At 40.7% G+C, this 26338-nt stretch overlaps 1 protein-coding gene across 16 annotated transcripts in view; it reads left to right on the top strand.

Annotated features, from left to right (window-relative positions):
- The window catches only part of LOC121289571 (fibroblast growth factor receptor 2-like), a 177776-nt gene that overhangs the window by 129587 nt on the left and 21851 nt on the right, over positions 1–26338 (top strand). For 10 of the 16 annotated variants that reach the window (XM_041209105.1, XM_041209104.1, XM_041209103.1 and 7 more), the window contains 7 exons: positions 8784–8974; positions 9482–9673; positions 10348–10492; positions 12486–12688; positions 20598–20746; positions 24768–24889; positions 25292–25402. In XM_041209105.1, coding sequence (XP_041065039.1) covers positions 8784–8974; positions 9482–9673; positions 10348–10492; positions 12486–12688; positions 20598–20746; positions 24768–24889; positions 25292–25402 — 1113 coding nt within the window. The remainder of the gene's footprint in view (positions 1–8783; positions 8975–9481; positions 9674–10347; positions 10493–12485; positions 12689–20597; positions 20747–24767; positions 24890–25291; positions 25403–26338) is intronic. The other 6 variants (XM_041209101.1, XM_041209110.1, XM_041209109.1 and 3 more) reach the window with 6 other exon arrangements.

Raw genomic sequence — 26338 nt, 5'->3', positions numbered from 1 at the left:
TAATGACTCAGTTTCTGTCAGTCATTTAGCCTAGTTTCAGATACTGGAAAGGTGAACTGCACTGACTTGAGTTGTGGTTATTGTTTGATTAAATTTATTAACAAAAACAATTATAATCCAGAGAAATTAAGATGTCATAAGTTAGAATGTTACATTGCAAATGTAATTTAATTCATTGTATGTTGCTTAACCAGTTACAGTTGTACTGGCTGAAACCACTTGAGAGTAGTGGTTAAGATGCAGAATTGTATTTTTATTTATGACTTAAATTACCATGAATATTAGTCATGGGCAGGTTAGTGTGACCACAGACGTTCCAGACTCTCTAATGATGTCTGAATGTAATATTAGTCAGGTTATCTTGACCTTAATAGTGTCTCAAAATGATCTTCTAGCTGACCTGAATCTCTGAATATCCATCAATTTTTTTGAATTGAAATCCTCTTTATACCTACTGCCTCTGCAGTGGAGATTAGGGCATTAACCTCCTTGCTTGCCACTTGCTCAAAGATTGTGATTAAGAGGTGTACTTTCTTCATTTCAGAATGATTATACCGGACTAGTATTGTGCATTGCAAGAACAAAAACCTGTATTTTTATATAGCACCTTTAGCAATTGTAACATAATAAAATGTCCCAAGGTGCTTCACAGGAAAAGCAAAATTTGATACTGAGCTACATTAGGAAATATTAGGCAGAAGACGAAAAGCTTGGTAAGAGAGAGAGAGAGGTTTCAAGCAGCATCTTAAAAGAAGCGAAGAGGGTTAGGGAGGGAATTCTAGAACTTGGGGCCTCGGCAGCTGAAGGCACAGTCACCAATGGTGGAACAATTTAAAATTGGGGGTTCAAGAGGCCAACTTAGAGGAACACCAATACCTGAGGGTTGTGCAGCTGGAGGAGATTGCAGAGGTAGGTGAAGCCAGCTGAAAATTGACAAAAACTAACTAATGACAGCATGTGACCCCTGATCTTTACTGCCTGTTATATCATATGTTTAGATCTCAGTTTTTGGGTTAAAGTGATCAATCATTTCCCACAACCCCATTGAAAAAAAGATTAGAAGTCAGTGGGGAATAAATTTGCCATTTGTGGTAATACTAAATGGGTGATAATGAATTGGCTGTTCCTTTATCCAATAGAATAGAAAATTGGGTGAAAAGCAATTTGGGCTGGCAGTTTGATGCTACTTGTTTTGCACAACCATCCAAAATGAATTTTACTTCAGTGTTTCTTCATTAACAGTAAAAAGCTAACTGCAGTAATCCATGTAATTCTTGATCATTATTACAGTATATTGTCACAGATTTTTAATTCCGATTTAAGAGATGAGCAGACGCACAATTGATTCAGCATACAAAGGTTAATTCAACTTTTTAAAGGTTTTTAAAATAAGTTAATAAAATGTTGCAATCAATAAATCTACATATGATTAAACCTATATAGATTGGATATTTGATACAGTAAATATTTTTCACAGGTTAAAATGAATTTAATGCCATGAAGATATTTTACCTTTTTAATACTTCTAAAATGTAGTAAAGTCATATAATAGTACTGCACAGAAGGAGACCATTCAGCCTATTGAATCTTTTGAAGAGCACTCGAGTTAATCCCACTCTCCTGCTCGTTCCTCATTTTCTAACATTTTTTTTCAGCTTCAGACATTTACATAATTCCCTTTTGAGTGCTACTATTAAATCTGTACCTTTTTTAAAATTCATATGGCTGGGGAAGCAGTTATAGTTTGATATTGAGGTTAACAATCCAATCAACAGCTTAGCTGACAGTGTGAATGGTTGTGATGATACCGGGAATGGATCTCTTAGGGCAGATGTTCAGTATGCGGCTGATGGTCTGACTTGGATGATCACAGTCACGATTTGAGCTGTTGCTCACACTCCACTTGTGGAGCAGTGGCCACATCTTTCTTAGCCTGTCCAACACTGTTCGAGGGTTGTTTAGATTTTCCATGCAAGGTTGAAGCCTGGGACCCCACCGATCCAGGTCAGTTACCAGGTTGCGTTTGGTCATGTTTGCAGTCGACCAGAAGTTGTGCCATCGAGAGGTGTGGCTGTTGTTAGTTTATAGGGTGTGGTATATGTTCAGGTAGGGACTACAGGATTTTAGATGAGTGTGTGGAGTTTTTTTTTGAGGTCCTGTGTCAACGGGTGTGCTTCATTAGCTGTCAGCCAATGTTGTTCTTTGAAGAGGATGTTTTCTCTGCGGACATCAGAAAGTTCAGTATGTGCTGGCACAGGAAGCCACTTGAGCTATGTTGCTCTCAAAGTCCCAGAAGTAACTTACATGACTTTTAGGAGGTAAATATCTACTACCTTTTTTGTCATGGCTCCTGAGCCAGGTTGAGTAGCAGTACGCTGCTGTTGGGTAGATCAGGCAAGTGAAGAAGTATTAGCATTGCTGCCCTAGGTGGTACCCGCCAGTTTCTGTATGAGATTCGCTCTCGTCTTGACCTTGCCTCAGGTGTTCTGGAGGTGTTGCTAGTAGATCAATGTGCGGTCAAGAGTGATACCAAGATACTTTACCATTTGGTTGTGGGTAAGTAGCTGGACATGAAGTTCTTCCCTGGCCCTTGAGTTGTTCAGGTGGAAGGCTGAAACAACAGTTTTGGCAGTGTTTGGTTGAAGTCTCCATTTTCTGAAGTAGGCTTCCAGAAAACATAGATCTTCATGAGTGTTTTCTCAGTGTCCTGACGTTCTTTAGTCTAGAAATCGAATGTCAAAGCATCAGTATATGTAAAGAGCCGTGACTTTGTGGGAATGGAGTCACTGGTATATAAGTCGAAGAGAGCCAGTGCATGGACTGATCCCTGTGGGAATCCGTTAATTGGTTTTGTGTAGGCGGCTGATTTGATCTCCAAGGTGCACACAGGACTGTCAGTTGCTGATCATGCAGTTGATTAGTTGTAGGATTTTCACACACCAGATATTTTGGAGAGTTTCAGTAACATGCCTGTGTGACACATCATGTCATAGGCACGAGATAAGTCAACGAAGGTGGTTCCTATCTTCAGGCATTTCTGGAAACCGGCCCCTATATGTGAGGTCAATGTCAGGACCTCCTTGGAGTAGTTGCAGCCTGTGCGAAAATCTATCGGGTGACATTGTTGCTTCTAGGGTGCGACTCAGTCTGTTTAGCAGGAGGAGTTCCAGGACCTTATGGTTTTTGATAGCAGGGCAATGGGATGGGAGCTGTGTGGGTTGTTGATTGGCTTCCCTGGCTTGGCAATGGCCACGATCTTGGATTGGCTCCAGATGTTTAGAATGGTGCCTGTGCTCTGTATGTTGGCAAACAGCTTTGCTAGCCACTTCATTTTCTATGATTTGATCTGAAGGAATTCTGGGTAAATTCTATCAACTCTTACTGCTTTGCCTGGCTTGGTTGCTGTCAGGGACTGTCCACTTGCACTTATGTGTAAGGGCTTGAGAAGTCTATCTGCTCTGGGGCAGTCTTGAAGGATTGCATCAGGGCTATTTTTACTTACCTTCCCCACTAGCCAGTATCTTTAGAGTTTACTGCGAGCTGTGAAGCAATGGCAACAGCATTGATTCTGGGCTGCTGGTGTAGTTGTTGCTTGACTGCTCACAGGTGCCGTAGGAGTTTCCATGCCTTTGGGCTTGAGTGCTTCGAAATGGAAATACAACATCATTCTGTTCTGTCAGTTTCGGGCAGTGTAGCTGGAAGCTTTTGGTATGACAACTGTAGCCATTATGAATGCTTGGCTGCATTTCAAAAACTAATGGCTTCAGCACAGCTGGTGGTCTATTTATTGAAACCTAATAATAAGACTGCAATAACAGAACATGCCATTGATGTGGTTTCTTGTCTGTTTACAAGCCTAACAGTTGATAAATCATACAGTATCCTAGGTTTTATTAATAGAGTACAAAAGCAAGATGTTTATGCTAAACCTGAATAAAACACTGGCTCAGCCTCAATTGGAGTATTGCGCCCAGTTCTGGGCACCGCAATTCAGGAAAGATATAAGGCATTAGAAAGAGTGCAGAAAAGATTCACGGGTATGCTTCCAGGGATGAGGAACGTTAGTTACATAGAAAGATTGGAGACGTGGGGATTATTTTCCTTGAAGAAGAGAAGGTTGAAAAGGAGATTTGATAAAGGTATACAAATTCATGAGGGGCCTGGACACAGTAGATAGGGTGAAACTTTTTCCATTGGTGGAAGGAGCATGGACAAGGGGGCACAGATTTAAGGTAATTGCCAGAAGAAGCAATGGAGATGTGAGGAGAAATTTTTTCAAGCAGCGATTAGTTAAGATCTTGAATGAACTGCTGGTGGAGGCAGGTTCAATCAAGGCATCCAAGGGGGAGTTGGATTATTATCTGGAATGGAAGAATGTGCAGGGTTAGCAGGAGAAGTTGGGGGAATGGCACTCGGCGAATTGTTCATTCAGACTGCCAGCGCAGACATGAAGGGCCAAATGGCCTCCTTCTGTGCTGTAACAATTCTGTGATTCTGTAAAGGATTACAGTTTTTTTTGCACTGCGGTAGATATTTTTCCCTTCCCATATCAATGATAGTATGTTTGAATTTGGGGTTTTATTAGATTGTTGAAGGTTTAATTTTTTTTTCAATTATTTTAAAATTATTTCCATTGCTATTGCTTGGCTCCTGAGGACTGTACATTGTGCATGCTGGGTGAGTGGTTATGAGGGGCATTAAGAGGGCATGAGGGATTTGAGGGGCATTGGGGTGGCTGGGGGTGAGGGGGCATTGGGTGGCATGGGCAACCTGAGGGGTGGCATGAGTGGGTGGGTTGGGGTGAGGTTTAGTGGATCTTTAAACAATGGAAGCTGGGGGTGAGGGGGCATGGGGTTGGGGGATGAGAGAAAATGGAGATGGCCTGGGTGACCTGAGGGGACAAAGGGTGGCATGAATGGGTGGGCGGGGGTGAGGTGTAGTGGCTGTTTAAACATTTGAAGCTGGGCTGCTATCTTGGAGAACCAAGGCAGGGGTTTAACCAGCCTGCCTCGCACCCATGAACACAATCACGGCTTGTAAAATGCATTGCGAACCTGAACCTGTGAAAAGACAAAAATCCTGGGCAAAGTCACAAATGGATCAATGTGCATTTCAGAAGGTGCAAAATCACGCAGGATTGTGCAGGTTGGTTTTTCCCAAGCCCACAGGAAAACCCAGCCCTATGCCTCTCTATTTATAAAACCCACGGTCCCATATGCTTTGTTACCTGCCTTGTTAATCAATCATTCCATCTTCAGAAATTTGTACAGAAACACTTCAAGGCTTCTCTTCTAGTACCCCCTTTAAAATTGTAGTTAGAGTACGTTTGGTGTAGTCTTATACTTGTCACTCACTTGTCTCTAATAGCCCTAAAAGACCAATAGCTTTGTGATCAATTTCCATGGATTGTTAACTAATCAATTTCTTAGGTTGACATTTGGTACATTCTTTGAATTGTTTTGTGATTGTGATGTGCAGTTCATTATGACAAAACAATGTTATCTGAATTTTCCAGAACTTGTAAAAACCTTTCTTCTTGAATCTGCCAGATAGTTGTGGATTATCCTACATAGGATTATCAATTTGCATTATGCATGTTCTAATATTACAAAACACAGATTTCTGGCTCCCAATATCTTGAGTGGGGAGATGATATGTCAAGTTTTGAATTATGATCATAGAAAGCAAGCATAAGTGATATGAACCTGGCAAGAGTTTTTGTTAATATTTGGCTGCAGCTCCGTGACCTTAATTAGTGGTAACCCCAGTGCCAACCAGCTGCCTCATTATTCCTTTACCCCTCCCCCTACACCAGTCACTCTCAACTTCACCTCATCACATCATTGAACAAACACAATGGAATTAGTTTAGTTGTTCCCTAAGGTTTTTTTTCAGGGACTGATGGCCTCGGTCAGCAGCAGGCATGTTTAATTGTGGAAAGTGGAATGAAGAATGCTCTATCTCTATATCTCATATCCTTAGGAAAACAATTATAGCCTTTGTTTCGTAAATGTAATTCTTTCCCGGGGAGACCTATCCCCACCAGAGCTCTGGCGCATTAAGTTATTGCACCAGGAATTGCTGTAAAAGTGTTCATTTCTTTTAATTGACTAAACATTATTTTTTGCAAATTGAATTATCTTTTTTTTTACATTAACCTGTTTGAACTGCAAGTAGAAGTTCCAAATGAGTAACAGATATGCTTTATGAAAAGCATATCTTTGAAAATTAAATGAATTTATTTGAATTGTGCTAACTGAACTCTGTATGAAAATCCAAAGCTTTATTTTTGTGACACTGTAAAGTGCAAAAGCTCACGAGCAAAAAAAAGATATAAATGACAATACAATCGCTGAACAGAGACTGGGGGCAGGAACTGAGGTGGTCAGTTATGTGATTTTATATTGCTAGCTGGCATGCTGTCATCCAAGCCGTTTTCAGTAAGGTGTGGGGTAGAATTAGGGTAAGTAATGGGCCTATTACGGATCCCATCCTGCGCAAAGTGAAATTTTCCAGTTGCCAGGAGGACCCCACACAGCAGCTGAAACATGGCCAGATAAACAAGGCAGAGGTTAGGGAGTTGGTGGGGGGGATGTGTGGGGGCATTTGGGGGCTGGACGGGAGCACTGCCCACATTTCATCCTGCCAGGGAAACCCACCACTCCTGTCAACCCTTTGTTTCTGTCAGATCACAACTGCAGCCGCTGGCAATCTATTAGAGGAGTTACCCCTCAGCGACCATGGCCAGACAGCTGTGGCCTTCTTTAAATTAAATGTTCTTTTTATCTTATCCTCTCTGTCTGCAGGCGTCGGCAGCTCCCACCTCAGACAGTGGGGCTGCTGATGTGTCATTACTAGAGGATCCCTGATTGATCTTCCAGCCTCAGGAGCCTGCCCCGCCATCCTTAATTGGATGGCAGATGCGCTATCTGTCCACTAAATGGCCAATTCTTCAAAAATCAGTGTTGGTTTACTGCTCCCAACACCGGTGTGGGGTCAGGACCCCCATTTGACACCAATGTTGGGGTCCCAACCCAAAAATGAAAATCCTGCCCTGGGAGTCTTCTAGTGAGCAAAGAAGCTTTATTAGAGCTGCTTTTAATACTCAAACTTTAACTTAAACATTTGTACACATTTGCTCATGATTCAAATAAAATAGGGCTGCATTAACAAAGTGAAATTATTCTGGCACAAATCAGTGATGGTTGTTAAACCTGACATTGACATATTCAGATGTGATTTCTGTGCTCATCAGTTAAGAACGATTATGTTTCATAAAATGCAGCAGTTGATTATTGGATGAAAATAGAAATCAGTCTGAAATAACTAGCAATCAGATGTTAGATATAGTAATGTAACTGATAGTTGATTAATCACAATGCGCAGCTTCAACTGTTCTTGAGTTAATTTTTTGTTTTAGAGATGGGAAACGGTGACTTTCTCGCTTCCCAGTTAATCTTCAGACGGCACCTGCACAGGTGTCATTCCCTTCTCTGTCATTCTCAGTTAATGTAGTTTTTCATGCCCATTTCAGGCTCATTCTCAGAAATGAAACCCCTTTGTCTTTCATATTACTTAAACGAGCATTTTTTCATCTGTTTAATATTCAATAATAACAGAAAGAATACTTTTCACTTTTAACCTGATGGCAACTGGAAGCTACTTTTACAGTATTTGGTTGTTTAGTAAAGGAGCAGAAATCCTTGATTGAAGTTCAAGTGAACCTCTTAACATGTATGAATGTGGAAATAAGAACATCTTAGTGATTGTACCCCACTTTAAATGAGCTAACTGTGGCCTTATAACAGGGTAAGATTGCCCTATGAATTAATTCCCAGTAGATGCCTGCATCTAGCCAAATATGTTTGACTGTATCAAAGGTCTTATTGTTAACCAGGGGCACCATTTCTTTGCAATGTAATCAAAATGTTTGCTTGTGAAAGAATCTGTTGGCAAATTCAAAACACTCATTTAGAAATGCTGGCAAGCTAATAAAAGTAACATAGATGGTGGTGTTGGTTCTCATTTATGTTTCTAAGCCTGTTCTTCATACATCCTTAAAAGTACTCTGTTAGTACCTCCAATGTTTTCTTTGGGGGTCTGTAGCTGCTTTGTGGTCTTTTTCCAAAGTTTAAAGGCGTTTCAGTGCTTTTTAAACTAGATACTTTTTACAAGCCTCATAGCTATTAAAGCAGGATGTTACTTCATACGTAATGGAAAAACAAAAAGGAATAGACTTATTAACCAGCCACAGACTTAAGAACTACCTATTTGTCTAAAATTATATTTGCGTGAGGCAGAGCATAATTTTATACTGAATTTCTCTCAATGGCTAAAACAACATGGATAACTTTTATGTTCATTTACACCATAAAGAAGTTAGCTGCTGTAAATAAAATTTTTATAGATATTTAATGCAATTAATTTTCTCAAGTGATTAAAAATCCATGAAACTAAATGCCCTCATTAATCATTCTTAGTCAACTTGCAAGTCATGCTGTGCAGCTAAAATTAAATTCCAATGAAAACAACAAAACTTAAATCTGATTTAAAAAGTGCAAAACCTCTCTACAAAAACATACTTGGCCCTGTCGAAGAGGAGAGAAGGGTCAAAGCAGAAACTCAAACAAGCTCCATTTTGTCAAACACACAATTGTTTCTATTTACAGGTATTAATGGAGTGTAAAGAAGTAGAAAATATCAAAATATGTTGCATTTAGTTGAGGTCATGTTGTATGCATCAATACAAATCAAGTTTTTTTTTGTTTTGAAATTTATTTCAGAGCGGTCACCACACAGGCCTATCCTGCAAGCAGGATTACCAGCTAACAAAACTGTGTTGGTGGGGAGTGACGTGGAGTTTATGTGTAAAGTGTTCAGTGATGCCCAACCCCATATACAATGGCTGAAACACGTTGAAAAGAATGGCAGTAGATATGGTCCAGATGGATCCCCTTACGTCCATGTCTTAAAGGTTCGAGAATTCAGAAAGCCTTTCTGAATATTTGTGTATAATGAAAATTGTGAAAGAATGATGCTCATTATCAATAAGGGCAAGGAATATTCATATTTAAGTTACATTTTTAAGTATAAATGTTTTCAAATATCCAATTTATTTTCACTACACCTTAATTCTGATTATCTCAACCATGTTGCACATTTTTAAAAAATTGAATTGCTTTTCTTCCATTCCTATTTCCTGAGCAGTTGCAACACACTTTGTTTAAATTGTTAAAATATGCTGAAGAAAATGAGTATGAGCTCTTTGTACAAAACAGCCCTTTCAGTTGTTTTTTTGTTGATATTACTTGCTCTGCCTTCGTCCTTCATACCACAAGATTGTCGAACATTTTGCTAGAGAAAAGTTTATTTCATGAGGTTATTTCATTTAGAGGACTGATTATGCTGGTGGTGGGATGTTAGCTCTGTTCATACCAGAACAGCGGTTATATTGTCATCTTCTGTTATTGGTTTGTTCTAGCATTCGGGGATAAATAGTTCCAATGCAGAAGTGCTGAATCTATACAATGTGACTGAGGCGGACAGTGGAGAATATATATGTAAGGTCTCCAATTATATTGGAGCCGTCAATCAGTCTGCTTGGCTCACTGTTGCTCAATTCTCCCCAAAAGGTAACACTTTACAGGACACACATTACAAAGCTCTGCCCATGGTAAATGAATTAAGGAAACGTCTGACTCATGCTGGGAGATGCTTGGAAGATTGCAAGCAACTTACGGGATCTTTGGGCTTTGGGTTATTAATGGTCCCTTAACCTCCTTTCCATGATGCAACTTGATGCACGCTAGACATGGAAAAATACCCACAATATGTGGCCAAACTATCCCATGCTGCACTTTACAGCTGAAGTTTTCATCTGTTAAATCTATTCTGTCTTGTTCATCTCAATGCACTTTTTTTCTTCCTCCTGTCAATATTTAAGTGGTTCTGTTTACCTTGGTGCCTCTTAATTAAGCCAATAGCACATTTCCAATTCCTTTCCCCATTTTACTTCCTTTATCTTCTTTTTCATTTCATGCTTCCTTTATTCTAAGAAAAATAGGATAAAGAAAACAAATTATTATGGGCCTATTTTTCCATGAGTTAAATTGCATGCCTAGAAGGGTGAGTTAAAGATGGTGATGGGTATCTGATTATTCCATAAAACAAGCTTGGAGTTGGGAGCAAGCTTTGGATGAAGGGTTGTGGATAGGGAGTACATAACTCCATCAAATTACTGCACCTCTGCTGTTAAGCAGTGGTACTGGTTTGTTGTCCCTGTCCACAAATATCTCATGTTGTCTTGCTTGTATATTTTTTTTTGTTTTGCTTCCTTTTTTCTTCTAGACTGCCGGTGTTAATACTACGGACAAAGAAATTGAGGTTCTCTATTTACGGAATGTAACTTTTGAGGATGCTGGGGAATATACATGCTTGGCTGGTAATTCTATTGGGATTTCACATCACTCTGCATGGTTGACAGTTGAGTCAGGTACATACGGCTTTCCTTCAATGGTTCATCTTTCCCCTTTTGCAAAATTGACACTGCCTTCTATGGTGGAACTGGCAGCAGAATTGTAATGCAAAAAACCCAAGATCCCAGTTGTGTACATATTATCATTATAGATTATAAAAATTTGCATACAATTGTATGTGTATATATAATATATTTGGAAAAACTAATGGGTCAATCACACTGACGGTTGCCCCTATTACTATGGTAATGCCAGTTCCCCTTCTGTAACGAAGCAGTGTTATTCATGGGAATTCATTCAATGAATCAACTTTATTTCTTCAGTGATTGCATGCATTCAAAATGAGATTCTGATTCACTTGCAACAGAGGACATGCAAAGTCTTATCTAGCATGTGGAACCTGATGCTGTTTCTCTTCCTTAAGAAATGGTCATCAGCGGTGTTTTAACTGATTGATAATTGATGAGGAAAAAAAGTTGGTGCTACATAATCCAGCCCAGACAAATCTTTCTCAATTATCTGTCCTCGATGCACCTGCTTGGTAATTCCCTTGTAAAACTTCAATTCTATTGAACAGTGGTGGTTATCAGATTTGCAGGTTGCAATGACAGCTAATCCTTGCTCCCTGGAGAAAGTGACCTGCAACCACACTGTTTGATTTGAATGAAGTATTGAAGTTTTTCACCACATAACATGATTGTCTCTTAAAACCTGCTACAAATCTTTCCTGTAGTCTCTAATTTCACAGACAATCAGGCGAAAACCTTTTGCGCAGCTTTGCTTTCACTAGGCATCTGGGATGTTTCTGGTTTTGTTTGCTTCTTGTTTCACCTTAAAGCCTTCAGTGGGCATTTTATGCTTGGTAGCTTTTGGCAATGCTATGGATGGCAAAGCTTCAACAGCATTCATGATGCTAAATGCACTGTAGATGTAAGGTAATGATAAAATTTGAGGCACCGTCTAACGTATTGAAATGTACTCTGCTTGTATTAAATACTTGAAATTTTTAACAGAATTTTTTAACAGAACGTTTATCATTTTAACAAAACAAGCTGGTTCAGTTTTAACCTTTGGCTATAAGTGTCTTGTACTTTGCACCAGAGCATGTGAAGTTTTAAATTTGATATCAATGTTCATAACCGAATGCAACCGGAGTGGCGGACAGAGATGTTTGCAGTATGTTCAGGTTGACTAAACCATTGACATACAGTTTCTTTATTGATATATTTTATTTACATTCCCTCTTTTTTGTTACTTACTGTCATTATCAGTTTCCCCTCTGTAACAGCCAAGAGTGCTGGGAGACATTCATCCTAAAAAATTCTACCAGTTTCTCTGTAACCAGATTTTAAGAGTGTAAGAAAGTGATTAAGTACCTTGCATCACTCCGCCACCCTCCCCTCCTCTTTCCCCCCCCCACCCCCAACCCAACCATCCACCCCAATTCTTTGTACACTCATCATTGCAGAACCTGGTGCAATGGTACACCAGCACTATATCACACCACAAGTTCTTGGTTCTTGGTTCTTCCTCAACCCTGGGTTTCTTCGCACTTCTCATCAAGTCATATGGCAGCCATCTCACTAGATCAGCTAAGTGACTAGCCTGTCATAAGAGCATTACAGCCAACCACGATAATGTTTCTCACCAGTTATTCACACATGTACTTTTTAATAGGAGCCACTAGATAGTGAACAGGAGCAAGAAACTTTCCCTCATAACCCAGGGAATGCTGAGAGCAGTTGTAACACCACTGGTACTATGCTAGCTGTGGTCATCTAGCTCAGCAAGCAATAGGAGTTTTCCTGCTGTGTGACACTCAATATTACACCTGCAGAACCTTTTATTCATGAAACCATTTTTGGAGCATTCACCCTTTTCCTTCTTACTGAAAATGTGAGGAATAGTTTTGGAATTGTTAGCAACTTTTCACTTCTTTATCAGTTACATTATCATGTGTGGAACTATATGTTAATGTCTGATGCAATTGTTTCTTCACGTGTAATCCAGTTCCTGAAGACAAACCAAAAGGGTTGACCTCTCCTGACTATCTGGAAATAGCTATCTATTGCATTGGTGTTTTTGTTATCGCTTGTATGGTGGTGACGGTTATTATTTGCCGAATGAAGAACACAACAAAGAAGCCTGATTTTAATGCCCAGCCGACGGTGCACAAGCTGACCAAACGCATCCCTCTGCGCAGACAGGTAACAGAAAGTAGATAAAGAGTTCAAAAACCTTTACTTGACTTAGTGACCTATTTTATCATAAGCTGCTCCCAGACTTTTCAATCATATTTCAGAAGTGATCATACAATATGAGAACTTTCCCTCCTTCACGACTGCCAATCAAAACATTGTCCATCTCTTTAAATAAACCCCTGGGGGAGGATCTTCTGGCCGGCAAGCAGGAGCGGGGCTGGGGCCCGCTTGCCGACGTGTAAAATGACGTGGGATGACGTTGGGCAGAACTCCCGACGTCACCCCACGTCATTTCCATTTTCAGGTCGGTGGGGGCGCAGCCGAATCAGCTGTGCGCCCACCGACCTGTCAACAGCCTATTGAGGCCATTAATAAATCAATTTAGGTAATTGTCAGGGTTCCTGTCCAACCTTAGGGTTGGCGGGCAGGCTGGGAACCCTGGTTGGCTTAAGAAAAAGCATGAAACCTCATCCATGGGCGGGATGAGGTTTCCTGAGGGTCTTAAAATGTTTAATAGAGGTTTCAGTAAAAGTGATGGACATGTCCCAACTCATGTGACAGTGTCACACGAGGGGACATGTCCGGGGAATTTTTTAAACATCTATCTTAAAAGTTTTAATTCCGAGTGATCTCCCTGAGGCAGCACTTAGCCTCAGGGAGATCAGTGTATCTGCGCGCATGCATCCCAGCGTCGTGCCCCCCCCCCCGCCCGCCTGCACAGGGAACGCATAGCACTTCCTGGCGGATGTCACGCTGGGCGGGCCTTAATTGGCCTGCCCATGTAAAATGGCAGCATGCCCCCAATCGGGGGCGCCGATCGGAGGCATGCCTGCCCACGCCCGGTCCTGCACTTACCCCCCATTGGGGGGGAAAATTCTTCCCTTGATTTTGTCCACATTTCTAATGCCGAGCTCCTTCCCCATCCATAGACCAGAATTTTCCCATCAGCAATTTGGGGGCGGGGCCCACTCACCGACAGGAAAATGACGCGGAATGATGTCGGAAGGAACCCCCCACATCATCCCGGTCGCTTAAAATTTTTAGCAAAATCAGCTGTCCGCCCGCCGACCTGTCAAAGGCCAATTAAGGCCGTTGACAGGCTAATTAAGATCATTAAAGACCTGCCTGTCCAACCTTAAGGCTGACGGGCAGGCCAGGAGCACCAGCGAGCTTCTGATAATACATGAAACTTCATCCACTGGCGGGATGAGGTTTCAGTCCGTTTTTAAAAAGTGTAATAAAGTTTATGTCGTTTTTATTAACATGTCCCATCTTGTGTGACATTGTCACATGAGGGGTACACGTTAATAATATTTTCATTTTGCTATTTTTCAAGTTTTTTAGACTGTCACTAATCTCCCTGAGACAGCACTTCGTCTCAGGGAGCAGTGCGCTCTTTCGCGCACTTTGACGGCTAGGGATTCCCTCCCCCCTCGCACAGGAAGCACATAGCGCTTCCTGTCGGGCAGGCCGCTGGGTGGGCCTTAATTGGCTCGCCCACTCAAAATGGCGGCGGGCCCCGTTTCGGCGGCAGGGATCGGCAGTCCGCTCGCCGCCAAGCCGGTGGGGCCCGCTCGCCCACCAAGGGCAAAATTCTGCCCATAAAGTTTTCATTAATAGTCCTTGGTAAATAATCTTCACTAGCAGAAATTGATGTTGTTACCATGTTTCTTGTAATTGTGAGAAGATACAAATGAACCTTTTTATTTTTGCTCTGGAATTTTCCTACTGATGGTTGACTTTATTAATTTAATTTGTAAGCTATTATATTCCTGAGAATTATGAATCAAATGCTCAGCAAGCAAGTTGAAGAAGCTTCATTTTCTTATCAGCCCAATAGAGGTTTTGGGTGATATTCCGTACAATGTGCTGATTTGCAGTAGTGGGCACAGTCTGGGTACCTGCCCTGCCCAAGAAAAGAATCTTCACCCTGGAAAATGGTTTGGGGCTATGGCTGTGTCAGACTGATGGCTGGAATTTTATCAGCCCTCTGGAGATAGGCTGGGAGGAGGGAGAGCTGGCATAAGATGCTAGCAAAAGGCATCAGGAAACAACCACAATGTCTTCCTGTTGCCACAGCATTTTACCAGTTCAGGAATGGCAGCAACACGGCTGCCAGCCAACCAGAGGTGGGCAGCTAATTAAATCGATTAAGTGGAAAATTAACAACTAGTTTTGCCCCCTCTGGCATTTTACCATGGCAGGAAGGGCCCCTGCTGCCTGGTGAGATGGCCAGTTACATCAGAGCAGCCTCCAGGGGGGCAGGGGTAGGGGAGGAAGGGAGGACAGAATTCCTCTATGGCTGCTTGAGGTCCACTGAGGTCGCAGTGTCACTTCACAGCTCTGATGCTGCCGCTGGAGGATGCACCCCTTCAATTGCTTTGGCTTGCCTGCTTGCCCCTGGCACAATTAGATAAAGATCCTCACCTTCCCTTAGAGGATGCCTCAACATGGAGGCTTCCTGTCCTCCCTGCAGCCTCAGCAGTGGCCTCAATTGCTGCCACCAAACTACCAGTCCTTTGATTGGGCCGGCAGTACGGAGAGGTGAGCCACCATCTTTAATTGGACGGTGGCCCCAGCACCAGGTTCTTTATTGACCACAGCTGGTAAAATCTAGCCCCCCCCTCCACCCCACCGCTGGACCTCAACTAGTTGCATGGGCTCTGGACCCGGTTTCAGTGCAGTGGGCAGGCCTACCTACCTCCTGGGAAAATCCAGCCGAGTGAGTACAATTCCCGTTCCTTCCGTTCTCATTTGGCACAAATTCAAAATGATTGGCAAAAGGAGTAGGAGTGATGTGAGAAAAAGATTTTTCACCCAGAGGTGGAGTCTAGGATGAACTTCCTGAAAGGGTGGTGGAGGCAGATTTGATCGAGGTATTTCAAAGGGAATTGGATTGCTATCTGAAAAGAGAGAATGTGCAAGTTTACAGGGATAACGCAGGGGGGTGGGACTAGGTAGAATGCTCTTTCAGAGTGCCAGTGCAGACTTGATGGACCAAATGGCCACCTCTGCACTGTAACGATCCTGTGATTCTGTGAAAGAGGGGTCCTAGAATTTATGGGGTTTCTACTCGCTGTTTCTGCCATTTCCTTCCTTCCACATAGTCCTAGTTGCTGCTTTGACAGGTCTCTTGACTCCCAATTGTTTATATGCCACCCCCCACTCCTCCTACCCCAACCATACACACTGTTTTCATGCTGCAATTGGGTCTGTAAAATGTCAGAATTTTGTTCAAAAGAAGGACTAATTATCAGATAAATTAAAGTGTGTTGCAGAAATTTGAAAGGCTAAATGGTAAGAGATAGCCCTTAAGCTAAAGCCTTAACAGATTATCTTCCTTTTCACGCCTTCCTAGCTTCCACATGCTTCAATTAGAGTGCAGGGCAGTCATTCTGGACATCTACATGACCTTCACTCACACTTTGGAAACCTGATATAAGGCTTTGCTGAAATACAGCCAAAGATAGAACCTACGTCCAGTTTCCCATCCAACCTTGTCAGCTAATCACTTCTCTTCCAAACTGGTGCTTTTCTTAACAACGCAGCAGAAAGCAGCAACTCCAAGGAGGGGAAAGAAAGGAGGTAGTTGAGCACAATTGTAAACATTCATTAAGGCTAGAATTCAAATGCAGCTGTCATTTTGCACCAAAACCACCAATTCTGCATGTGAAATGCCTGAGTCTGTCTCTGTTGTGAATGATAAAACCATAATGATCCCATAGGACTATCTTTAAGGTAGTAATTTCTAAATGACATTTTAACATTATCTACGTGCTCATTAACCTGAGTACTGAACGTCTTTAGTATTTTTCATGATACATATTTTAAAATCTTCAATTTCCTCCTTCCAGTTAAACATTATAATTACACTTTTCAATGATTAATTTTTATATATTTGCTTTGAGAGTATACATTTTCATTTTTGATACCAATGTGGTTCTCTAGAACATAAATAGTTAAAGTCTTAAACCCTACTTGCTGCACATGGTGCAACCCTAGTGACAGGATGTGATAATACCAAAGGAATTCTACGTATGTACGCATGACCCCATTCTGTCACCTCCAACTGCCAGATGTCACCCCAAATTATATATCTTTAGCCTTTCATCCAGTCTTAATAGTGTAAATTAATTGCTGTTTTAATGTAAGCATCATTGTGTATATTAGAATATTTTTTGTGAAAATTATTCTATTTCATTAAGTTGGGATGAAAAACTGCTTCAGTCTTTTCAGTGGTATTTGACGGAGACTGTTGTCAGCAGCATCATTGATTAGTAGAAGCAATTTATACTTGAATAACATTTCTTACTTTCCCTTCAATCTGTAGCAGGCAAGGAATGTCTTTGTTTACAGACTTGATTTGCAAGAATTACACCAATTAAACAATGCTCTTGTTAGATTAGTCAGTGCATTTGCTTTGGAGCAATTTGTTTGAAAATTGATTTGTCAACAGTTCCATTCATCAGTCTGAGTATTCAAGACTTTGCAGTGTGAGACTGATAAAGTATTAGAATTTCCATTAACTGTATGGAAGGATCACACGACAAGATATCAGGTTTCAAGACTTTTACTGTAACAAACAAATTAAAAGCAACAGTGACTAACCAATATTTAGTAGGTAAGTTATACTTTAAAATACAGAAAAGTTTCCACTGTTAGCTTCCAAAATGACCAAAAATCCTCCATCTTGGTTCTACTTTACGCTGTCCCTTAAGTGGACACTTTATTTTCCAGGAATCAGTCCCAATTTATTATCAGCTCCCAATGGCCACTTCCTTTTTTCTTTCCCAGCTGGGTAACTTCTAATCTTAGACTGACATTCACTGCGAGATTGTTTCTCTCTAGTCGAAGCTAGGTGAATTTTCCAACTTCCTGATATTACAATAGCTTGCTATGAACTCTACCCTTCCCAAAGTCCAACTCCAAGGCAACAGGAATCGCATGGGCCTTGTATCCAGGTAAAAGCTTGCTAGCTATTCATTAGACCCCCCCCCCCCCCCCCCCCACCCCCACCAGCTCCATTCTAGCTTGGAATTAAATAGACAGTTTAAAGTGTAACCATTTATATAACGTGACATTCCAAAAGCCTCCTGTGAATTGGAGACTAACAGTCTACCATCTGTCAGCACAGATGCTCTTGCCATTGTGCACAGGTGTGAACATTTGCATCTTCTCAACAGATCTGTTGACTTGGGCCCCTCTTATTCTCAGAGCAACCAAGCTACCAGGCATCTTGTCGGGTAGAATTCAAAGCAGGTCACATAACCCTCTTCACCCTGAGACAGTTCCGAAACATAATCTTGTTAATTTCATATTTGTGACAAGTGATATTCAATTTTGGAAACATTTTCACTTTTTTAAAATGTATGATTTGATTAGCTATAGCACATGAAAGGGAAATATTGTGTTGCCAGAAGTTTGTAAACATCTAACCAGGCTCTCTAGGTTTTGATGCTGATTTTTTGAGCAGTCTTGTGGTTTCATCAAATCTGGTGTTTTTCCTGATACTTTTCGTTTTCTTTTTAACAAATAATATTGAGGCAAAACAGTTTCAGTCATAAAAGTAGTCGATACAGAATTAACCCAGAAAAGGAACTGTGATTCAGTGCAATCATGAACTTCCAGGGAATGAGTTACTTGACATAATTGTTTAGCTGGGAGTTAATTTTTGTTTTTTATTATCAGATTGATGAGCTTATGGAGAGCTGCTGGTGAAAATATCTTGTTAGCATTTGTCTTCATAATTTTTCATGTCTTGTTGATCCTCTGAAAATAAACACCATCTTAAATGCTTTGCATCCATTGATTAAAACTGGAGAGCCTGCACATAGTGCATGCTGAGTAATCATATAAATGAATGTGATTCAAATTCAGAGAAAAAAATAACCATCATGGGAGGTGAAAATGTGGAAAAACCTATACCTGGATGACCTCCAGGAGTTTCAAGTACCCTATTACAAACATTGACAGCATGTGTACTGCAAGAGCTGCAGTCAATGGTTTGGGTTGAAACACGTAATAAAAATTAGAACCAAATGTGCCAGAACTGATGTTAGCACTGCCAACAGATTGGTGTAATAGACTGCGATCTGAAAAATTACCAAAAATGACAAAAAAGTTGGATTCAAAATAACCATCTCCCTAGCAAATGTTTTTTTTAACCATTCATAAAACTGTATTTAGTATGTCGGGGAAGAAATTTTAAAAATGGCATCAATTAAATGAAGATGGATTGCTAAAGGGCTTTATCTTAATGCCACTAGACCTGTAATGCCATCACAGATTTGGTTTTGTATAAATTTCAGCCCATTGCGGCAGTGTTGATATCGCTTTCCTCCGATAAATGTATTTGGGCTATCCGTTAGTTTCCTGCTCCTCTCTGCCCTTCAATATCTATAAACTAGTTAATTTTGTCAAGAGGATATATAATTCCCTTTTAAATGTCATGATTGACTTAACCACTTGAGGTAAACTTTTCAAAATCCTAATGACCCATTAATTTAAATTATTTCTTTCTACTTGTAAGTATTAATCCTAAATTTAGGAGATGAATTGGTCCAGCTGAAAGTTTGAAATGGCATGCATTATTCACTGTAGGAAATTTGGTGTATCTTTGGGGATCTTGCCTAGTTTAATAGATGCATTTCTTTGCAAAGTGTGCTGACTACGTCAGTAAAGCTGTGCAATGGCCTGGCAGGACTATTCCTGACAGAATTTACTTCTTTGGAGAAATAGAATATTTCACATTCACCCAGTACTTTTCATTTAGCAGACCAGCCAAGAACAAGCAGATTTGAGAGTTCGCCAGGACTGGGATTCAAATTCTTGTTCTTTTGGTTGGGGCAAATATTTAACTGGTAAAACAGTAGATTTTCCCCATTTTATTTTACTTCATTATTAAGTCCTTTCTGACAGTAAATTTAATAACAGTTTAAATGTACCCTCAGCTGCAAAGCTGCAGGTTTCTATACTTCCCAAACTCTACAAAAGCCTGAAGTTCAAACAGTGTGTTTTACTCAACCTACAAGGTGTACAATAAATCAATGTACTTGTTAACTGGCTGATTTTATACTTCATAGCGATCTATTTGAACTCCCAGGCGGGAACACGGCCTAGTGAGAGGTCGGCCCGTCCAGGAGCACTGGTTGCAAGGCCCAGCCAATATTAAAGGCTGGCCCTCGTTAATGTGCTGCTGGCTGTGTTCTAATCAAAATGGCAGGGTAGTCGGTGGGAAGCGGCTGCCCAGCCGGTAAAACCTTGCGAAAGATGCTGTGCAGAGGTCCCCAAGGCATGGTCCTTGGCACAAAGGTAGGTAGTAAGTAAGGTGGATCCAGGGGTGATCTCAGTCAAGGGTGGGGGGATGCCTGGGGCAAGGGAGGCCTAAAGTTTCCTTGTCGGGCCAAGAAGACCAATCTTGCTCCTTCTCACCCTCAAAGAAACTACAAAAATATTTTCAAAGCCTACCTTGTTACGCCTTTTTTTAGCCCAGGCTCCTTTTCCTGGCAGGTTTGGCCTTGCAGGGATACCATTCAGGCTTTTCTATACAAGCCTGGGAATAATATTGCAGTCGGGTCCTAAGGTTGCCATTGGCACCCTATTTGCTTTGTTAAAAATGGACACTGTTGGCTTCAGGCAGGTGCCCTCGACGTTTGGAAGTTTAGGCGCTTGGAAGTTTTAAATTGGAAACAGCAGAACTGGGCGGGTGCAAGTGAGTATGTCGTCTGCTCCAATTGAACTGCCCTTAACTTCAAGCCCACTTTCCACCAGGCAATAGGAGGTAAAATTCCCTGCACATGTATTCATTTAATAAATACAGACAATTCATGCAAATAGCCTAGCTTACTGATGTTGTTAACTATTCTGTATTGTGACATTGAGGATCATTGGCATCTTGTTTTTTCATTGTTGCTGTAAACAGGTTTCTGCTGACTCCAGCTCCTCAATGAGTTCAAATACTCCTCTGGTGCGGATCACCACCCGACTCTCATCTACAGATGCACCAGTGCTAGCTGGAGTTTCAGAATATGAACTTCCAGAGGATCCAAAATGGGAGTTTTCACGGGACAAGTAAGTACCCACTGTGACATTTTCTCAGTCGTTTCCTCATGTTATCAAATTCACCTATGTTTAAACTTAAAATATCCACAAAGCTGTGGGAGTGGACCCATCACTCCCAACACTTCAACCCCCTCCCACGGCACCTTCCCATGCAATCGCAGAAGGTGCAACACCTGCCCCTTCACTTCCCCTGTCCTCATCATCCAAGGGCTCAAACATTCCTTTCAAGTGAAGCAGCACTTCACTTGCACTTCCCTCAATTTGGCCTACTGCATTCGCTGCTCCCAATGTGGTCTTCTCTACATTGGAGAGACCAAACCCATACTGGGTGACCACTTTGCGGAACACTTTCGGTCTGTCCGCAAGCATGACTCAGACCTTCCTGTCGCTTACCATTTCAACACACCACCCTGCTCTCTTGCCCACATGTCCACCCTTGGCCTGCTGTAATGTAATGCCAGTGAAGCTCAACGCAAACCGATTAGGCGCTTCACAGCCTTCTGGGCTTAACTTTGAGTTCAACAATTTCAGATTATGAACTTTCTCCTCCATCCTCACTCCTTTTTGATCCCCTTTTTTCAAATATTTATTTTTTAATTTTTATATACATATTTTTTCCCACCTATTTTTATTATTATTATTTTTAAAATTTATTTCCATTTTTATTCATTGTTTTATCCCCACTTTTTAGCCTATTTCGATCTTTTTTTCCACCACCGTCCCCTCCCCCCAACCCACTCCCACGAAGGCCATCTGTCACTTGCTCATTCTGCTTTCTACTGTTAATGTCACCATTAGCACCTCCTTTAGCCAGTATCACCACCAACACCCTTTGACCTTTTGTTTATGACATCTTTTTCAATCTCTCCTTTGCCTCCACCTATCACTGGCCTTCTATCCAGCTTCACCTGTCCCACCCAACTTAAACAGTATATGTTTCACCATACTTTTACTTCCCTTTAGTTCTGAAGAAGAGTCATATGGACTCGAAATGTTAACTCTGTCTTTCCCTCCACAGATGCTGGGATGCCTTCTGAGTTTTTCCAGTACTTTTTGTTTTTGTTTCAGATTTCCAGCATCTGCAGTATTTTGCCTTTACCTAAACTCATCTGCGTGGATTAGATTGGAATCAAACTGCTTGATCCAGTATTAGGCTTAATGAATAGTATAGATGTAGAAGGAAGTCGAATAAATATATATGCAAATATCGAAGGTAGTAACTTCTGAAAGTTAATCAGAGTGACAGTTGTAATCTTCTGATAAGGGATCACATCTGAAATGTTAACTCTGATTCTCTTCACAGTTGTTGCCAGACCTGCTGAATATTTCCAGCATTTCTGTTTTCATCCCACATTCCACTATTGGTGTGTAGATTTGTAGGTTGCAGCCCTTCCAAATGCATATCCAAGTACTTTTTAAATGCATTGAGGTTTCTGCTTCTACTATTCTTTCAGGTTGAGAGTTCCAAATTCACACCACCCTCTGAGTGAAAAATTTCTTCTCACTCCGCTCTAACCTTCTACCAATTACTTTAAATCTAGACTCCCTGGCTACTGACTTCTCTGCTAAGGGAAATAGGTCCTTTCTATTGCCTCCACCTATGCCCTCATAATTTTATACACCTCAATTAAATCTCCCCTCAGTCTCTTCTGTTAGAAAGGAAACAACTCAGCCTGTTCCATCTTTCTTCAAGCTAAAATTCTCCATTCCTGATAGCATCCTTGTAAATATCCTCTGTAGTGTGAGTGTATATCTTTCCTGAAATGCAGTGAATAGAACTGCACACAGTACTCTTGCTGTAGCCTAACTAGTGTTTTATATGCTTCTAGCATAACCTTCATGCCCTTTATATTCTGTATACCAGCTAATAAAGCAAATATCCCACATGTCTTCTTGATCATCTTATCTATCTCCTGCTATCTGCAGAGATCTGTGACCATGCAGTAAAAGATCCTTCTTTTCCTCTACACTTCCTCAATATCCTACCATTTATTGTGTATTCTCTTGCCTTGTTTGCCTTCCCAAAATGCATTGCCTCAATTTCTTTGAATTTTCTGCCCACCTGTCTGATCCATTGATATCTTCTGACAGACTACGCCTTTTTTCCTCACTGTCAGCTACAGTGACAATTTTTTGTATCATCTAGGAACTTCTTAATCATACCCCTGACATTTAATTATAAATCATTGATATATACCATGAAAAGCAAGGAACCTAGTATTGAGCCTTGCTGAACCCCAAGAAACATCCTTCCAGTTACAAAAATACCCATCAGCCATTATCCTTTACTTCCTGCCACTGAACCAATTCTGGATCTGACTTGCCACTTGCACTTGGATCCCATGGGTTTTTACTTTTCTGACCAATCTGCCATGTGAAACCTTGTTAAAAGCATTGGTGAGATCCAAGTAGAATCCATTTATTCCCCCAAGTATTTGTATTTCTGCTGTTCTGCTTCCAGGTCTTTGCCAATGGTGACCTTTTCCTGTCCAGCAGGAGACACTGGCCCTGCCAATTTTTCAGTGGAACTGGGGTGGGTAGATTATGGATCAGAGACACAGAAAAATGTGGAGTCAATCACAAGGTGGTGGTGTGCTTTATTTTTTTATCAACATTTTTTCTCAATTTTCTCTCCGCAGCAATATCACATTACAGCGGGCTTCAAAGGCCTGAGGCATTAATCTCTGTCCCTCATAACTGAAGCTAGAAAATTGGAAGGTGGACAGGGGTGCATTTCCTACATCAAGTGGAAGACACACCTCAATGAAGGTGTACCACAGTTCAGATAATGCAGAATATTTGAGCTAATGTTGGGGAGCTTTTTGTTGCCTAGTGAATCCTAGACTGTGCACTGAGCAGAGTGGGTCATCAAACCTAGGTCTTCCACTTTGTGCTATCAAGGATCTCATTGAGACAAATATTTTGAATATTAATCGACTGAGCAAACTGTATTCCTGAGCCGGTATTTCTGGCTAGCACCTAAGACAATGACAGATCCAATAGATATTTGTCATTGTATGGATCAAAAGATGAAATGGAGGGAGGTGGAATTGGGTAGGTTAGAAGACAGACCTTCTTAAAAAGTGTTCATAAAACAGTATTCTTCAATGAAATGGTGTTTATTTTTAAAACAAATTATTTTGGCTTGTTTTAAAGTTGTAGCTGTTGGTGTGAGAAAATTCTCCTTGGGAAACAAAGTATGCAATCTTCTTGGTCCATTTGTTCCCTGCAAGTATTTCAATTAAATTAGATGCCTCAAAAAGCAATGTACTCTAATTAACGCCTGCATTATTCTGGTCAGTGCTGCAGTCTGTGAACCTACTTGTTGCTTAGAAGCCTCAGGGGACATACTAAATGTGGAAAATTTTAGTGCATCAACATTTAAGAAAACAGTGGTTAACGCTAATGTAGGTGGAGCAGGTTTGCAATGAAAGAGAGCTTTGAGAGTCAGCTATTAGATCTTGGGCACATTTCTAGCACAATGAAAGGATTGTAGAATTCTGGTACATACACTATCTAGTGGAACTTAAATTGACCACCTGCAAATGTCAATGTTTGTACAACATCACTGTTTAAAAATGCAGTACAAACTAATAGAGATCTTAAGTGATATAGACTCAGTAAAATTTAGATGTTCATTAGGATTAAAAGATGCATGCTTTATGGGAGTGTGACTGTTTGATATAGAACTACTATAGCTACTGAAAAATCTTTTTATAACAAGTTAAACTGAACCTCAGTTGTACTTGACAATGTTCAATCTAAATATTATACCACTAAATCATTAAGATGATGGATAGTATTCTATTTTCAGTGGATATTATGACTTACTTTGTCAGTTGTCACTTGACCTGCATTGCTTTCCTGCAACATTTCTGGCAACATGTATGGTACTGTGTAAATCTCCTAACTGATGGAGGGGTCTTTGTTCTTTTGGCTACACAGGGCATTGAAGTTTCGATTTCTGGAAAAAATACAAGCAAAAGAAGGTTAAAGTCCAACTGTGCTAATCTTCTGTTTTCATTTGCAGGCTGACACTTGGCAAACCCCTTGGGGAAGGCTGCTTTGGACAAGTTGTGATGGCAGAGGCTGTAGGAGTTGACAAAGATAAGCCAAAAGAACCACTCACTGTGGCTGTGAAGATGCTCAAAGGTAAAGAGGGAATTTAAGACCACATTTATTTATTTTTGGGGAGTGAAGGCTGACCTTGGAAAGGTCAGAGATTCAGCGCATGACCTCTGCATTTATTTGGTCGTGTGAAAATGTTTTGGCTAATTAGATGAACCCTTATAAGAAATTCCATAGAATCAAACATAATAAAATTCAGAATTTCTGCACTAAGTAAATGATGTTGTGACTTTTGGAAGGATCTGGCCTATTTTACATTTTGAAGATTATTGAACTAATGAAAGAGGTACACAGTCTACAAAATGTCTCTTCAGTCCAAAGCTAATTTGAGAATTAGAGTTGCATTTGTATGCATTTCTAAATTAACTGAGTTACCTATTCTATTAAGTTCTAACTAAGGTATAACATTAAATTCAATCTTCTCAGATGATGCCACAGAAAAAGACCTCTCCGACCTTGTTTCTGAGATGGAAATGATGAAAATGATTGGAAAGCACAAGAACATCATCAACCTGCTAGGAGCCTGCACGCAAGATGGTAAGCAAAAGAACCAGCCAAGCTGAGCGCAGCAACAAGTGTCATGATTTCTGCAAACGCTAGCATAGAACTATAGAGCAGGAGCTCTTATCTATAACTCTTGGTTTCTGTCAGCCTTGGTGGGGTTACCAAATGGAGGTTAGATCATTTCCTTAAAGGGAGAGAGAAAGCAACATTACATGAAACACCCTACCTAACAACTGCATATTCTAGCTGTTGACATTAGCAGAGACCTGAGAATGGCTCACGTACATTCCTTCTTGAAGCATTATGTCATACAACATGGAAGGAGCAACAGAAAAGCGAGGCTCATTTATTTTAAAAAGGCAAGCAGAAAATAAGATCAAGTTTTTCAACTCATGGCCTTCTTTTGCATTCATCCACTGTGCAGAAGCATTTTCTATGGCTGCAGAGTAAAATGAGTTGAGATACGACTTAGGATAAGGACCTGATTAAAAGACTGGAACTTGGTTTCTTCAAAACTTGAAAATTATTCTGTTGCTACGATCTCCGTGGAGATCTATAACTTTTAAAAACAAATTCAAACTTCCAGTTCATGGCTGAATGGATGACACAACAAGATATCATGTTTAAAGACATTTACTGTAACAGACTAAAAGCACTATTGACTAAACAGCAGTTTTGTAGGCAGCTTATACTTTAAACTACAGAACAGAACTTTTAACAGGATCAGGAAGACCCACTGTCAGGTATGCATTACACTATCCTTTAAGTAGACACTCAAGTTTCCGAGAATCAGCCCAAAAATGATTCCTAGCTCCCGAAGGTTCACTTCCAATCTTTTCCTTTCCCAACCTAGAAACCTTTAACTCCAGAACTGCCTTTCACGGTGTGAGTTTTCGTGGACACTTCTTCCTCTTACTAAAGCTAGGGAAATCTTTCAGCGTTGTTTCAACTCCCCATGAATTTGATCTT

Source organism: Carcharodon carcharias, chromosome 17 (genome assembly GCF_017639515.1).
Source record: "Carcharodon carcharias isolate sCarCar2 chromosome 17, sCarCar2.pri, whole genome shotgun sequence".
In the NCBI taxonomy this organism is placed as follows: domain Eukaryota; kingdom Metazoa; phylum Chordata; class Chondrichthyes; order Lamniformes; family Lamnidae; genus Carcharodon; species Carcharodon carcharias.
This window is presented reverse-complemented; position numbering and strand designations above follow the sequence as displayed.